Here is a 17,275-nt window from a genome sequence, read left to right as displayed (position 1 = left end):
CATGCCTTGATAAAAAGGCCGTTTCAATGCCACAAAAAACATTCATGCTTTATTGTTTGGAGGCTTCAGCGGTCTTTGGTCCCTGGCTCAGACTCACGAATACAGTGCTCCTTAGCGAATAGCTCGAAACAGATGACTTCCCTGCAATTCTCTGTCAACCCTGAGCGAGGCAAAACGTGCAAAAGGATCATGCGATGTGCATTCATTGTACCTCGTCAAAAGTGCTGTAGATTCACAAAGTCCCAAAACTGGCCGTGTGATTTTGCATACCCAATCATCAAATGAACAACAGCAAGAGATGAGTGGAAGCGGCGCTGCCACTGCGTGGCTCCATTCGGTGTGCAGAAGGCACCTCACAAAGGCAAAAAGAGCGAAGACAAGCTTAAAAGTACCAGAAAACGCCGCTTTTTGGTTAAAATGTAAACGCAGATGTGGGGGTGCCTCGTGTGAACAAGCTTTGTCTATAGAAACGGAGTAACGACGCGAATGCGATACAAAGGATCCGTTTCGCGCAACCAAGTGAAACGGATCCTGAAAAGGCAGCAGCAAATAGGTGACACACCTCGATCGTAAAATCTTCGGGACGCTGTGATCGCATGGAGAGCATCTTCAAGGAAGATATATCGCCGTAGTCTGTCCGCATGGGACTGTAGTCGCAAAGTTCCCTGCACGTTCTTGTGCACACAGCGGTTCCTCATGCGCGTAAATGCGATTTCAGGCTGCTCTGGCCGCTTCGTCAGGATAAAAGGCCTTGGGGGTTCTGTTTGGTTCCCCAACAGAGCAACCTCGCAAGCATCCCTGAGGGCCTGTCGCCCAGCCGAGTTGCACCCGCGCGAATTGCCGCGGAGGCTCTCTGAAGGCTTTTGGTTTGCCGGTGTACTAAGGCGATGAGTACCGTCCTCATGTGTGGCAGCAGCAACGAGGCCTTTAGCGGCTACCTTTACCTCTGCGCAAGACGAAGCTGTCGCATCGGCTGCTTCCACGGGTAAGTCTTCATCCTCAGGGTCGATGTGCTTCGGTTTATGCGGTAGAGCGCGTGCCAGTTTGAGCATGCGCCGATACTTGACGACCTCGTTTGTAGTCTTGTTACGCAGAAGGAGTGACAAGTGCATGGACAGGAAGAAACATAAAGCGATGCCAACCATAACGCATAAGCTGAAGAGGAGAACCAGCTCCGTCCAGGTGCCAAGCAAGTACTGCACAGCAGCGTAACAGACGAAGGGCATCAAATCATTTGAAGTAGGAGCGCACAGCAAGAATAAAGCTGATGCTAGTAACAAAATTGGTCTTGGAAAGTGCTGAGGCTCCTACTTCTATCGGTGGCATCGCGAGGGCCCCTTACCCGAAATACCAGAGTGAGCGTGGGCCTGTGCCGCTCGCCTGTCTCAATGTCTATCAGCATTACTGAAAAGAGTTTCTTTTCCTTGACGATGAAGAGTAGCAAAGAAGCCCCCACAAAGGCGCCGTAGCTACACCCCAAAAACACGCACACGGAAACACCCAGAGCACAAATGGTGAGGTTTCCATCCCCCAGACGCACAGTTCGGAAACACAAAGCAAGCCGGACATAAAGCTAGTGTATGCTTCTCGGCATGCGCAGTGGCAGTGAGCTCTTGAGTATCTGCTGGCTAAAAGCGGGTGCAGGGATGTTCAGGAAGAAAGGTGCAAGTTCAGAGAATCAAATGGAGCAACGAGGCACCGAAAGCACGAGTAGAGACCCTAGGCGCCAGACACTGAAGCCACAGATATTTTGATATGCGAAGTGCTGTGCAACGCTTCAGATCGCGTATGAGCGTACCCACATAGGAGCGCATGCAGAAATAGGAAGAGGAGAAAGTAACGGCAATTATTCGCGCCAACGCAATTGCCGATCCAAAAGCAGTGGTGATCAAAGCGCAAAACACAATGGTTGCACAAGCTGCAGTGCTTGCTGCGTGCCGGCCTGCACAGGAGAGGAGAAGAGTGGCGTGATAAGCGATAGGGTACAGGAGGGAGGAAGACACTAGTGGAACGGCAGCTTAGGCTTAATTCAAGAAAGGCAGGAAGAAGGGGGCCATGAGCCTCTCGCTTCCATAAACATGTGGAGGAAGGAAGGAAGTTCTGAGGCGTTTCTTAGGCAAGAAGTGGAGATAGAAGCAGACAGCATTGCATGGCACTTCGAGGCTGCTGAACCTAAGAAATGCGCTGAGGGGTTTCTAAGATTGAGACACCTTTGTAGCGACGCATGGGAGAAACAGTTCGGGATCCCCCCAGTCCGCTGGCGACGTATCTGCGGAGGCCCCTAGTGCACACTACACAGCAACTTTCTGCATCCCCCCAGCGAATTGAATGCATACTTCATGACTTAAAGACGCGCACATGCACTGCTTAGGGCGAGTGAAAGACGCAGAGGACGCACGTACTTCGGAACACAGCATGTCTCACAGCTTGCGCCCTCTGCGTAGAGCAGCCCGTCACAGGGGAAGGCCTGGCAAAAGAGTCTCGCATTTTGGGGTGTCACTACGCCTGAGAGCACAGTGAAAACTCCAACACCAGCGCCCTGCCCGCACGAAGACAGACAGCCGACGTAAGGAAATCATGCAAGACAAAACCACGTATATATTAGCAGAGGATAGGAGGAAGCGCAGAGAGGCATCACAGCGTGCCGCCTCTATGAAAGCGGCGCATGCAGGGACTCTCTGCTGAGTCTGAGAGAGCAGCAAGATGCAGAAGCAAATCCGCGGAAGGCGAGAGCAGCAAACGATAACGGAGAGACGCAGCATCTAGTGAAGAAGGTCAGGGATACAAATGCGATATGCAACAGCAATTGGTGCAGCTTGTGCTGCGGGCCGCCTACCAGGATCACTAAGGCAGCAGACACCGAATACTCCAATGCAAATCAACACTGCCACGAAGCTATACCACCTGCGGAAGCCGCACATTTCCAAACTTGCTCTTTCCTTCATATCTGTAGATTTAAGCATCTATTTATGTCTATATGCACTTCTATGTACGTCAAAACACCGCGGCATAGGCGTGTATGCAGTGCTAGGTGCACCAATTTGCACACCCATGAACCCTCAGAAGTCTAACTGGGAGGTTGTTGGGCAACATGGGGTATAGAACACAACTAAGAGGCCGAGCTTACGGATGGCTGGCACTAAGGAAAGCATTGGGTAAAAGCGGGAGCGCTGCAGACACAGAGCATGTAGCCACGCAACAACACACTTGAAATATGATCACGACCAATCCCTGGCTGTTCGTACGTACACCAGGATAAAGTACAGATTATACGCATCTGTATATATTCACGTGCATATACAGCAGCTTTCCGGGAAAAAAGATAAACTAGAGGGGCGTGCAAGCATGCCCGTCTAGTTGATGGCCATAGGGGAGCATCTACCGACATCTCAGACGTGCCTACACGTAAGTACTCTGTATACGCGCCGACCATCAACGCCATGTACAGAATCTGTCCAAAGGGGTTATTCTGCAGGAAGATATACGCTCCCCATCCTGCGACTTTTTGTTTTGCGGCGGGCCCGCAGAACCTGCCTATACACCGCAGAAGCAGCAGGGGTAGAGACACCCGAAGCCGCCGAGCCAGCGAGCCGGCAAATCCCGAGGAAGTCGGATCTGCCACCACAGCCACTAAGCCCAACGCGAGGATCGCGAGGGTTATCCAGCAAAAAATTATCAGCAAGGGCAGCCCCATTGTGCTGCGTGTTCGACAGTCTGCGCCTCAGGGGGACTGGACAGTTGAGTTGTTCTCGTGCCGGAGAAGACGCAGCATTTAGCGGCAAGTGCGTTGGATACGACGGCAGAAGCGTTATATCGCCGCAGTGACAACGCTACTGGTGATGAGACGACTGCTCAAACCATGGGGAAAGGGGGCAGGATGATGCTGCTGCAGGACAGGGAGTGTTGAAAGAGGCTTCACGAGTGCCGCGTTCGCGTGTCTCTGTGTATGTGTGTGTGTCTAGCTGGAGACAGAAACCAGACGGGCAAGAGAGGACACGCGTTGCTATGTTGTCTGAAGATTCTGAGAGACAATCAGCAGCCTTTCGGGAGTTCGCATAGGCAGCAGGCCCTCCTTCATGAGTCTTATTATGCCATAATTGTGGCCTTATGACCTGGTCAGGAGAGGAGGGAGCCCTCAGGAAGGGGGTTCCTCACTGTGTATGCTCCCTGAACTCTGCGCCGAAGGATAAGTGAGGCGCGCTGGGATCTAATAAACGCGCCAGCCAAGAGTTAAGTTCGCACGAAGGCGGAAGCCCGGCAAATACGTTGCGTGAGAGAGCACTAAATGTGTATATCCGGAGGAAGGGGAGAGCACGGGACGTAAATCGGTTCGCTAGGCATGGAGTGGGTGGGGCAAGCATAGAGAGAGAGAGACCAGGGTGGTCACAGCAGCGCGATCACTCGGATGTGTGTGTTCCTAGGCCAAGAAGTGTCGAGTCAATAGAAAAGAGGACCTGAAAGAGTCGTATTTTGCACTGAGTTGCAGGATTTTTCGTGCGCAGCCGGCTCAGTTGGGTACTGAATTGCATCATGCCCATGGGCCGTGACAGCCCCAGAAAACAACACAATCTCAATTGCGATGCAAAAAACGGTTCCTTGCTTGTCTCCTGTTCGGCGAATGAACCTCTCCTCATCTCTGCTGATTAAGTGGAGTTTCCGATCATCCCAGAGCTCTAGGCATCTCCCCTTCCGGCGACTTTCGCTCCATTAGGCCAGCTACTCCTACGTTCTCTGCGGCGGCTGTGTCTGGACATCTCTTCTCTAGAGCTCCCAGTTTCGGCACATCCTCGCGTGGCCTGAATCCTTATTCTTGGGCTTTGTCGCTGGCCATCCTCGCAAAGCCACTGCGCCGGTGTACCGACACTGCATCCCGCGCGCAACGCGACCGCTGCCTTACCCCCGCCTCCGCAGAAGCACCCTGAACAAGCGCTCTGCGTCTGGCATCTGAGGCACCAACGGCAAGAAACGGCTCGCAGTAGAGGCTACAGCTGTTCTCTTTTCCCCTTCTTTGCCCACGGCCCCTTGCTGGCGGGCATTCTCGGGCTCCCCAGTGTCATCTGGGAAGCAGCGCATTCCTCTGAGGCGGCGGCTGCTACTGTCGCTACGAATCAAAATTATTTCAAGTGGCCCCCAATAGGCGCCAGCTGCGCATATGTTCAAAGGCGCCATGCGGGCGCACGTGTAATGGTCCCCTATCTCGCGGACTAGCTGGGGTGTATGGACAGCTCGACCCGGTCCACCTGTGCCGGTCCCATAAGCTCTCCCTCACTTCAGCAGGTTGGGGGTGAGCATTTTTCGTATGCTATTTGATAGCGGCGGCTAATTGAGATGGGCTGATAGTCCGCGAGCGCAATGCATCCTTCAAGGGATGCCGCAGGTGACCCTGCAGCAAAGGAGGGGATTGCTGCAACTGCTACCCCTGAGTCGTCTCCCTTTCCAGAAGATGTATGGAGGGGCCCTCCACGGACCTTTTCTTCCGTCGCTACTGCGACGAACGAGCCAAAGGCGGAGATGCAGTCCTCTGCAAGCTTGGTACTGCAGCCCCCCTCAGCCGCCCGTGCGCCATCCGTCGAATATTCCAATCAACCAGATTGCAGGGGGAGTTTGGAGCGCTTGGCCTTGGGGGCTTTCCAGGGGGGCACTGTGGTCACCCCACTTACTGCATGCAAAGTGGAGCTGCATCCCTTACATCCGTCCCTGGCAACCCAAGGCAGCCGAACGCAGGAGACTCTTGGGGGCCTAGATACCAAAAGGAACCTTCCCTCCTTGCATTCTACCCGTGATCAGAGGCCCCTCCCTTCCCATACGCACGAGGTACCCACTAACAGCAACAGTACCAGCAGCAACAGCAACAGTACCAGCAGCAACAGCAAAAGTACCAGCAGCAACAGCAAAAGTACCAGCAGCAACAGCAAAAGTACCAGCAGCAACAGCAACAGTACCAGCAGCAACAGCAAAAGTACCAGCAAGGCGCAGAGGGCCACCGGCATCTCCCTGTGCCCTCCAGTTTCCGTCCAGACGAATTGGGTGCTCCATCCTCCTGGAGCCTCCGCACCGCATGCAAAATTTTGGCGTCTCTGTATATATCAGCGGGTCTTTTTGGTGATTCCTAGCCCTTCTCTATGGCCTCCTTCTTCTCGCTGTCCTCCCCCCTCCTTTATTCCCTGTCTTTTCATTCGCAGGGAAACGGGGGAGCTGCAGCAGCAGCTGCTCCCGCTGCAAGGCTTTCTGCTGGCTCACTTCTCAGCGCAGCCCTCTGTAGGCGCTGCGGCTGCGGCTGTAGCAGCTAAACAAGGATCGGAAGGGTCCCCTCGCCACGCGACTTCCCCAGGCGTTACCGATGCCCCAGCAGTCGCTTCGGCTGCTTGTGCTGCTGCTGCAGCAGCGCCTTCCAGAGTTGCTCCAGACGCGCCTGCCTCCTTCGGAGGATTCCACGTGCAGTTGGACTGCCACGCCCTATTGGGAACTCTGAAGATAACCTCTCGCCGCTATTTGGTAGTAGTTCTTGAGGCAGAGCCAGTGGCAGTGGTGCAGGAGGAGGAGACGATGCCTGCGAATCCTCCCCAGCGCTGGCTAGAGCTACAGCGATCCAAGCGGCAACAGCAGCAGCAGCAACAGAAGGCTCCTCAGCTTGTGAGGAAGCTCATCAAGCTCGCTACCAGAGTTACGTGTCTTCCCTACTGCTTGAAGGCGCCAGAAGCCCCTCGGATGTCCGGCGACGGAGGCCAGCAGCAGCAGCAGCAGCAGCAGCAGCAGCAGCAGCAGCAGCACGGTGGAGAGGGGACGTCCTTAGGGAATCGTTTGGAGGCGCCGCTGCAGGAGCTAGGACTCTCCACAGGAGCCTCCCTGGACTTCCTTGATGACGATAAGGATCTTTTGGGGCTTGATGTGGGAGGGGTTGACCAAGGGGTGTCTTTTTCTCAGCAGCAGCCACAGCCGCAGCAGCCACAGCCACAGCAGCCACGGAGCGATGATGCACAGGATATCGAGGTGTCTCTTGGCAGCGCTATCGCTAAGACGTGGGGTGGACTTATTTCAGCGGCCTCTGATTCTCTGGCTTCCAGCGGGAGCTGGGGAGACAACGGGCGGGGAGGCGTAGCCTCTTGGGTACAGCAGCAAACGCAGATGCTGCTGGGGCCCCAGTCGCTTGGCTTGCTCTTACCGGAGGAAGACGCTGGCAACAACAGGAACAGAGTTAGCGACGACGAGGTGTGGGAAGCTCCTCCACGCACCCAGAGCAGCGACGGTGGCTCCCTCGAAGATCTCTGTGGAGGAGGCGGAGGGGACGACAGGAGCTTGGGGAGATCTACTGCTGGCTCCAAGACTTCTGCGATCAGAATTCGCATATCCGAAGGTGGGGAGGCAGCAGCGGAAGCAGCCACAGAAGGCAGCGAGGTGGGCGCATCGGTCCCTCCAAGAGGCAGCGGTGATATTCGGGAGAGACGGCAGAGGCACTCCCACAACCATGGGCAGAAATCAGAGCCAGAAGCTACGTGTTGCAGCGAGTCTGATGGGAACCGTTACGCAAGTGCAATTGAAAAACTCTTGTCCGCCGGCTTTTACTTCTCTACCGACATCGAATTGACACGGTCGCTACAGCGGCAGGCGGAGCTGAGACTCCCCAAGTGTCGGCAGACGCTGCCTGGATTTCCAGACTGTAGCTGGCAATTCGATTCTTGCGAGGAAAGAGATGCAGCTCTGCTCAAAGACTCCTGCTGGAACGGCTTCTCGTTCACTCAAGTCGCAGATGAGCGATTCTCGTGGAATGCTGCTCTGCTATCCGACTGGAAACTTTCTGGCATTGATCCCAGGTGGACTGTCCCTCTTATCCAAGGTACCAGAAATGTCTTCTCATCCCTTCTCCTTACGCATTCTGTCTCTTGCCTCCCCTCTTGCCGATGCTACTTCCACTGCCACTGTACCTATATCGATAGACTGACACTTCAATAGAGCAGCAGCACGCCCTACGGGGACCCCCGTTCCCTTTCGCCCTTTTCTGTGTAGCTCGCCGCGTTGCATTCTCCACTACATTCTCCTTTGCACTCTCCATTACACTCTCCATTATACTGTCCATTATACTGTCCATTACATTATCCATTACTTTCTCCATCACAAATTCTCCATTACAAATTCTCCTTTACATTCTCCATTACATTCTCCATTACATTCTGCTTTACGTTCTCCATTACATTCTCCTTTATATTATCCTTTACATTATTCTTTACATTCTCCATTACATTCTCCTTTACACCCATACACTGCCCATGGACTTGCTTTCAATTAGCTGCCTTGCGCTTGCGTCATCTTTTTCCGCCTTCCTTCCTGCCGAACTGCTCGTTTCGTCCCCCGCTCTTTTCGCCGCCTCTCGCTGTGTGCACTCTCGGTTTTTCCCCCCCCTCTCTCCCTTCTCGCCACTTGCTGCTTTTTTCATGTTGATTGCTGCCTGTACGCTTATGTTTTTGTTGCTTTTTCTGTCCGTCTCTGCGTTGCGTTGCGTATGCCGCGGAACCGAATCCAGGGGGACTGCTGCTGCTTCTTTCTTTCTCTCTGTTTCTCCTTGCCTGTGTCTCATCTATATAATATGCCCTTGGGCCGTTGTGTGCTTATCGAGGCAACGCACTCTCAGCGCTTTCCTAGGCGTCGTCCGTCCTTGCGGGAACCCCCCTTCCCCCCGTCCCCCTCCCTGCTTTCTCCGTTGTAAACATCGGCTTCGCCGACCACCCTTGCTTCTGTCTGCATGCTGCTTTTTCTCTTTTTTGTAGGGTATGTAGGCTATGCACGCGTAGAGCGTCTGGGGTCAAGGGCCCCCACCTCAGGAGGTGCTGCACGGGTGTTAGCCGTTGAGCTGCTCCTCATCTGCCGCAGAAGCTGCAGGCGGGGAGGCACTCGGTATAATGCGAGGGGCATCGATGATGAAGGAGACGTAAGCAAGCGGGAGGGAGCTGAAGGCTCAAAGCATTGTAGGGAAGCCCAAAGGAGCGGGCAGAAAGAGAGAGAGAAAAAAAAAAGAATCGGCACCGACAGCAGGATAGACGCAGCGATATGAAGGCGCTTTCTCTCCCTCTTTCTTTTTCTTTCTCTCCCTCTCTTTCTCCCTCTCTTACTCTTTCTCTCCCTCTCTCTCTCTCCCTCTCGTGCTCTTTCTCTCCCTCTCTCTCTACAGGGACAAAGCAAGCTTCCCAACGTAGATTCTGCGCACGCATATATAATATATGCACACTACGATTGCGCTGTAAAACCACATTTCTGGGAAATCTAGTGGCACACCCACTTTCTTAGGAAATGGGGCACAGTGCACCCTTTCGAAGCTCTTCGAAATATAGAGAGCCTCTTCTCTGCCTTTGAAAGGTTTCCCTCGCTTCTAAGGGCCCCCCTTTTTTTGCCGTCGGTATATCTCTTTCTCCGCACCCCGCTTTTTGTGCTGTGTGTTCAATGTGTGTCTGCTTTTGCAGGTTGCAAATTTTGCAGAAAGCGAGCAGCGCGTTCGCCTCCTGCAGCTTGAGAGTCTCTCCAGCAGCAGCAGAAGTCGCACTGGGATGCCTCGAACCAGCCGTTTCACCAGGCCGCGAGTCTCTGCGCACTCCTGCTCGTCGACAGCCTCGAGTGTAGAGACACCGGAGGCATCAGACGCAGGGGTTCCCTTGCTGTGCAGAAAGGGCTGCTGCTATGGCCACTGGGCTTCAATGCTGCAAGTGCGAGGCTCGGTGCCTCTCTTCTGGTGTCAAAGTGGCCTTACAGCGCAGACTGCAGTCACTCGCAACGCTCTCCTTACCGCAAACGCATTCGAGAGACATCTTGTGAGAAGTCGCACGAATTTGCCGCTGCTGTCCTCTAGGATGCACAAAACGTTCTGCTGCTCGGCGTCATGCGCGACACATACCGAGAGATAGAAGAGAGCGATAGAGATAGACAGAGAGAGAGATAAGACAGACATATACATATGTATACATATATATATATATATATATATATACATACACACGTATATACACATATACACACACTCACGCAGACTTACATGGGACTTCAAATAATTAGTTGTTATTGTTGCTCTATGCTGCCTTTTATCCACCAGCACATGCTGCACCGCCGCTACGGCCCTCATCTGGTGTTTATCAATCTGCTGAGTACGACGCGAGAGAACGAGAGACGCCTTACCAGCAGTCTCGAGGAGCAGCTGCAGCTGTACGATCACGACCACCTCTCCGCTATACCGCCTCTCCATATACGATACGACTTCCATTCACAGGTACCTTGTCAACGTTGGCCTCTTAGCGTTGTTAAACCCTTCTCCTGTCTGGCTGGCTGCCTGTCTTTGGTAGCAGAAGGGACTCTTAGTGCTGCGACTGCCTTGACGGCCGCTGCAGACCAAATCCAAGGCGTATGAGGCTGCTCTCGGCGACTTCGTACAGCGCGAGCTGCTAGCCTCTGCTGCAGCTATCGGCTTCTTCTGCAGCCCTTGCGAGGAAGCGGGAGGTGCTGCAGCAGGAAGGAAGCAGGAGGGCGTCTTCCGTACGAACTGTCTGGATTGTCTAGACAGAACGAACGTGTTTCAATGGTGAGGAGGGGAGCGAGACAACCGCAAGTGTGTGTTTCTCCGGTGGCATCTAAGGGTGTTGGTGCCTCAGTACGCATGCGATACTGCCCCTCTCTATCGGAGCAGTATCGCATTCAAGAGAAGGGGGGGGAAGCAGGCCTCCCCTTGCTTGCTGCATGCATTCGTTTGGCGGCGCCTCTCGCCTGCCCTGTGCATCTTTTTCTGTGTGAGCTTCGTTTCGCGCTTGGCTTGTCTCGATCTATTCATAGGGGCACACTGCTCTCTACCTTGCTCTGTTCCTGCCTGCTCGGCTCCTCTTCGCAGCCTTTCGCGGCTCCTCTTCGCAGCCTTTTGGTGGCATGGCAAACGTGTCACGTGCTTCGTTTTTGATGCAAAGAAGCATCGCCGAAGGACGCCTTTGCGCTTTTTCTTTCAATTTCTGCTGTCCGCATATTTGTTCGCCATGTGGATGTGTGCACCAGGTTCTACTGCTGGTTCTGGCTTACACAGCTGTTGCGGGAGAGTCGATATGAGGCCTTCCTGCTACCCGTCACGTCTCGCAGTGCGCAAGGCTCATCGCATCCCATATCTGTCACTCCCTGCTCCCCCTCTGAGTACAGCGGCTGCGAATACTTGAGAGTGCTCAGCACTCCTAGGTATTCAACAAAGAAGGCAAAACGGCTCTGCGAGTCCCCTTTCAGCTCAGTCCTCTGTGTGAATTACGTGATTTTTCCTCAGATTTACTGACTGTCTCATCGGCTCCCTTGGGGAGCGGCCCGTGGCTTGGGGGCACGGAGGAAGCTGCTCCTTCGAACTCGCTCGTCACCCTTGTTTTAGGAGACACTGGACGTCCAGATCAGCAACAACAGGTGCTGCTGCAGCGGAGCAGCAGCAGCAGCCTTAACGGCGGAAGCAGCGCGGCAATCAGAGCAGCGCTGAGCAACAGCTTTTCGCGGGCTGAAGACGCTGGCCACCCCGTATACACGCAAAAATCCAGCACGAACATCCCTGCAACACCCTGCAGCGACGCTCCACAAGATGAGACTTGTGTTTTGAGGGATCTCATCAAAAAGATGTGGGCAGATCAGGTCAGTATGTGTCTCCCTTACTATGGCTGCGCTGCGTCGCTCCCGCGCAGCCGCTAGCGCTCCTACATACGTCTCTGTCTTTCTTTCTCCAGCAGCAGCAGCTAGGATTGCTGCTGGTCGCTTGGTGGGATCTGAGGTAAAGGCACGTGATCCGCAAGAAATTCATAAAGGAAAAAACACTTGTGACGTTTCCTGTCTGATTTCTGGCCGTATAAGGCACCTTTGCGTGCGCCAATGCCCTGTACGGACACCCGAGGAGCAGTTGCGCATTAAATACCTGACGCACTAAATATGCTTTTTCTGCTTCAAAGCTTGTCTGCACTAAATCTGCTTTTTTTGCTTCAAAGCTTGTCTGCACTAAATCTGCTTTTTCTGCTTCAAAGCTTATCTGCACTAAATCTGCTGTTCCTGCGTCAGCCCTTGTCTGCACTAAATCTGCTTTTTCTGCTGCAGCCCTTGTCTGCACTAAATCTGCTTTTCCTGCCGCGGAGCTTGTCTGCACTCAATCTGTTTTTCCTGCTGTGGAGCTTGTCTTTTCAGGGGGACAGCATTAGCCTGCAGTACACGGGCACGGGATCAGTATTTTCCTCTCAGATAAAGCAGGGAGGGAAAAGCTCTCTATCCTCTAACATTGACCATGCCATCAAATCTATTGGCAGGTCAGTTGTTGCGCATGAGTATTGCGTTCCTCCTCTTCATCTTGTTTTTCAGTGTGTGACTTGCCCTCCTCCTGATCTTTTCCTCTTCCGTCCATGTGTCGTCCTTCCGTTCGCTCTGGCTGCTGTGGAGTCTTCCTTCCAGCAGGGGCTCTCGAGGCGGAGACTGCGCATTTAAAACTTGCGGTGTTTTTTTTATTTTTTTAAAAATTTTCTGAGGCTTGCAGAGGGAAGCGTCGAGGGCCTTGAGAGCAGCGTCAGAACACTAGCAGGCGTGTGGGGTGTCTGCTGTCTGCAGGTTCTACCACAATACATTTGAGGACTCATTCAGGCAGGAGTGCGTTGATCTGCTAGTCGGGCAGCACAGACTCTCAGGAGAGGCTTTCTACCCACAGGGGGACGAGGGTTCCGAGAGACAAGGACTGCCTGTCTCGACGCAGCATCACATCTCTGGAGAGCTTCTATCCCCGACCGTTCCCCGTGAGGCTCCCTCAAGCCGGCTCAGGCATGCCCCTTTGCAGCCAGCAGCCTCCGATTCAGTTGAAGGGCTCGCAGCAACCTCACAAGCGGAGGCTGCCGCTGCTGCTGCGAGCAGCGGCAGCGGCAGCAGCAGCCTATTTCGGCTCGGAGATACTGCTGACGAGGGTTCTCCCGTCCCTTTGCGGATCTGGATCGGCACGTGGAATGTTGCGGGAAGAGACATTCACGAGTGGGATAATTTAGAGGATTGGCTGACTCCCATCAACGAGCAAGCGGACCTGTTCGTCTTCTGCGTACAAGAACTGGTGCGCATGCATTCTCCGCACTGAGAGAGAGTCACCTGCAGCCGACATACAAGCAGTGTCTATTACGACTACTGCTACTACAGCAGCTCATCCCTTTCTAGCTTTTGTCATTTAGCGAGGCTCACTTGCTCAGACTGTCTCTTTTTGGGTGGAACACAATAAGCCCCCCCCCTTTTTGCGTCTGTGCATGCCGCGTCCCCTTCTTCTTCGCAGGTCGAACTGACGGGGCTTCGCGTGCTGATGAGTTTGAAGGATCGAGACAAAGAATCTCGTTTGGACGTAAAGACATCCGCTGGGCTTCAAGCTCTCGCATGGACAAGCCCCCCGCCTCCCTACCTCGACAGTCGGAGAAAGACTCTCGACAGCCTGCAGAAACTCCTGAGGAAAAGCAGCAGCGGCAGCACAGACGTCTCGGCGTGGGGACGCGACTACGAACGTTCGAACATCTCGTGCGAGGACCAAGTGCAGCGGGAGCGTGCTTATGACAGAAGCAACAGCAACAGCAGCAGTAACAGCAGCAGCAGCAGCAGTAGCCGCGGGGGAAGCAAACAGTCCACGTCCTACGTGAAGGTTCGCAGTGTATCAATGGTTGGCCTCTGGATATCGCTTTTTATTCGCTCGGATCTGCGGCGGCTTATAAACAGTAGGATACTCCCTCCCGATATATATATGTATATCTTTCTTCTGTGACATTCCACACTGCTCCTTATGATGGCCACTAAGGAGCTAATGAAGCTAATGCGGTCTTTGTTTTGCACTCATACGGACTCATAGAGTGGCCTTTTTAACACGCGTCTTGTGGCTTCTCTTTTCGGATTTCACTGCGGGTGGGGCCCCTCACTTCTTACACTTTTCTTCGTTTCCCCTCAAAGTGCCTACTACTGCAGCGTCTACTCTCCGTCTTTGCTGGTCTCAGATGTCGACGCAACAACTGTGAAAGTCGGAATGAAGGGAAACGCCGGCAACAAAGTGCGTCCAGCTAGAATGCTCAAGAAGCTGTTCAGGAGGCGAACCTGCAAAGGGGAGGGGGGGAGAAAGCGAGAAGCGCGTTTTTAACGCGCATTGTATTTTTAAAAGAAAGCATCCCTTTCCCTCTGCTTTTATCGCGAATCTAACGTTCCATAGGCAATGCAGTCGAGCTGCCGAATGAGTGCTGCCTCACTCACTTGCTTTCTGTGTTTTTTTATCATGCCACATTTCTTGTTCAAGCAGAACGCGCAGTAGACCGCTGCGCCCGTCAATGTTGCCAGCATCCATTCCCTGTGCGCATGCAGCAAGCAGCTTCTGTGCGCTCGCGGAGTGTTGCTCATCATATTCTGTCATTTCCTGCATTTATTTTTCGATGTCTGCAGGGCGCGGTGGGGGTTCGACTCTCGTTAGGCGGAGTTTCGTTCTCCTTTTTAAATGTTCATCTCGCCTCAGGGCAGACCAGCAGCCACGAGAGAGTGCAGCAAATGCAACTCGTGCTGCAGCAAGCCTTCCAGGTAAGAGAGGCCTCATCAGCTCCACGCGTATCTCTTTTTCGTCTGGGCATTTTTTCCCAGGAGGACAGCCGTCTAGCGGCCTCCTTTCTCTGAGTTGCTTGCTCCGCGTTCATGGCTTGAATGGGCTGAATGAATGATCCATGGAAAATCCGCGACAACAACGAAGGAGGCACTATGGGTGGCACTCAACTCACCGTTCGCTTTAATGAGGCTGTTATCCTCGCGTCAAGTCCTTCGCACACTCACTCCCCTTTCTGGCTGCGTTGCAGACCGGCTCTTCAAACTACCCAATGGCTCTGCACCACGACTTTGCTTTCATTGCGGGAGATTTCAATTTTCGCCTGCACATGTCTCACCAGCAAGTTGTCGAGGAACTGAACAACTCCAACTTCAAGCCTCTTCTTTCGTACGACGACTCTTTGCTCTGTTCCTCTCTCTCTTTGCTGCACAGAGAATGCGCCGTTCCTCTCTACTGCAGTCTCGCGAGCCACTCTTCTCATTTTCCGGGAGCTCCCGCTTCTTCTTGAAACACAAAACCGGCTTCATATTTCTGCTGTTACATTTCTTTGCAGGTGCGATCAACTGTACATCTGCAAAAAACACCATGTTCCCCCTTTTAACTCCCTCATAGAACCGCCAATCACCTTCAGGCCGACGTACAAGTACAAAAGAAACTCTCAGCTTTATGACCTCAAGAGGACACCAGCCTGGTACGCCGCCCATAAAAACACAAAATGCAAACTGCATACAGACTGTTTCAGCTATGCCTTTTTTCGCTTTCCCTCTCTCTGTCTCTCTCTGTCTGTCTGTCTGTCTGTCTGTCTGTCTCGCTCTCTCTCTCTGAGCAGGCGTCGTCGCTCTTCCATAGACAAGGACGATCTCTGCGTATTGACCTTTCTACAAGGATTGACTTCACGGCAATCTTTTTGCGTGGTTTTCGAATATGCAGGTGCGATCGCATTCTGTATGGCGGCCGTCTCGTGCCCCCTGCCGACAGTCGAGGAAACCGCGGCAACACCCACTCTGCGGGTTCCCCAGTGCAGTGCCTTTCCTACACGCATCACCAGTGCTACTTTTCTTCGGATCACAAGCCTGTTTCTGGAGTATTCGAGGTGTCTGTGCCCTCCAGAAGACTGTCAAGGAAAGGCTGCGTGCGCAGCCGCCTGTGGCAGGGAGAGTCGCTCAGAAGTTCATCTTTTTTCCAGGATTCGCTTGACCTGAGAGACACTCTACGGCCCCCCTCGAATTTTCCCAAGGCGTCTCTGGGAGCTGAGAGCGCAAGTGGTACTTCTTCTATCGACTGCACGTCCAGCCGAGACTGGACCTCTAGGGCAGCACAACCCGAAAGTCACAGCTTTTCTCCCTTCCCTACACTGACGGATGTCGATATGTTGGCTGGAGGAGTGCCTCTTCTGCTTCCCGAACGATCAGCAGGCCCCCTCGTGCAAACGCCCTCCAACGAGGCCAAAGAATCAAATCTTCTCAGTCTCCCTGCTTCCCCTCGGGATGGTGGCACACAGATGTCAACTGAAGGCAGCCTCGATGCGATAGCTTCACGTTTGGTAGCTGCTGCTGCAGCAGATAGCGGAAACATCAGGCAGCTACCGGAAACAGCCACAAGCGTGAAGGACGGGAGTGCGAATGCAATGGATGCCCTAGACGCTTTGCTAAGCAACATCCGCGTGGAGAATCAACAAACAGGGGGGTCTGCTTCGGAGTGGTCCCTACTGGATCTATCACAGCCTCTCTCGGCAGCCCCTCGCTTGGAAGAGAGGCAGATCGTGACTGACGCCTCAGAGGGGCAACAGCCTACGGCGCGGGGGGGAGCCCAGCAACATGTCTTCGAGGACCTTTTGTTGTAGAGTAGTAGACGTTTTTCAACAAAACGAGGCTGCACACAAATGCCAGTTTGGCCGTTGCCTGCGTACGTTCGCACACGCTTTTTTCGGGTGGACACAGAGCTCCTAAAGGTCGGGCAAGGGGAAAACTGGCTAAGAAAGAGGTATGTTCTATCTTGAGAGTACATGCTGAGGGGCAGGCGATGAGTGTGCAAGGCCGACGTCTGTGTCAAAGCATGCTTGGACGCCCCTGCCACTGAAGTTCGCTTAAATGGGTTTAGGGGGACTGAAAAGATCTGATAAGGAGCTCACACGCAGCAGGTAGTAAAATTTTTGGATTCCATGAGGTACCTTTGTAGCTTCCTCTCAACCACTGCTGCACTGCAAACGTCTTCCTTGACGCTGCTACGAAGTAAAAGGTCGCACTTTGTTCTGTACGCCGAGCCCACGGCTTTACCACGGGTGCCGTTAAGCCTTCCTATGAGTCCATTCCTTTAGTAAGGTGAAGTGTGGCGTTGCAGCGGACAAACACTAAGCTCTTAACAAACCTAAAAGGGACAAATGGGATAAGCGCCTTGAGGTTGCTGCCATAGGGCCTGGCACGGGAACCTCGACTGACGTTTTAGACCGAGTGAAGGAGGCACGAATACTCTGGCGATGGCAGCTTGCCTGGGGTTCTTCCCAACAAATGGAATCAGGAAGACGAAACACAGAAACATCTCGAGAGCTGCGACTTTTGCAGAGCGGCTATCCCACCAACTAGCCAGTTTTTTGAAGCGATTCCCAGAAAGCCCCGCAGAGAAACCTAGGATTGCATAGGGCTCTAAATTATCATCGAGGGCAGCAGACCAGCAGTTAACGAACTAGTTCCGAGCTGCGGATGGTAC

At 53.4% G+C, this 17,275-nt stretch overlaps 1 protein-coding gene across 1 annotated transcript; it reads left to right on the top strand.

The window, feature by feature from the left end:
• The first annotated feature begins 5,352 nt into the window (after positions 1 to 5,352).
• LOC34622044 lies at positions 5,353 to 16,412 on the top strand. The gene is made up of 17 exons (XM_026334497.1): positions 5,353 to 6,926; positions 7,005 to 7,834; positions 8,763 to 8,923; positions 9,453 to 9,797; positions 10,076 to 10,249; positions 10,368 to 10,558; positions 11,020 to 11,099; positions 11,276 to 11,625; positions 12,166 to 12,284; positions 12,580 to 12,686; positions 12,912 to 13,066; positions 13,280 to 13,709; positions 13,983 to 14,035; positions 14,419 to 14,550; positions 14,820 to 14,956; positions 15,123 to 15,260; positions 15,500 to 16,412. The coding sequence occupies exons 1-17, from the start codon at positions 5,353 to 5,355 to the stop codon at positions 16,410 to 16,412; spliced, it is 5,889 nt and encodes a 1,962-aa protein (XP_026190282.1).
• Positions 16,413 to 17,275: the final 863 nt, after the last annotated feature.

This window comes from Cyclospora cayetanensis, unplaced genomic scaffold (assembly GCF_002999335.1).
Source record: "Cyclospora cayetanensis isolate NF1_C8 unplaced genomic scaffold, CcayRef3 CcayRef3_contig_11, whole genome shotgun sequence".
NCBI lineage: Eukaryota > Apicomplexa > Conoidasida > Eucoccidiorida > Eimeriidae > Cyclospora > Cyclospora cayetanensis.
The sequence above is the reverse complement of the archived record's forward strand: the minus strand, read 5'-3'. Positions and strand labels throughout refer to the sequence as shown.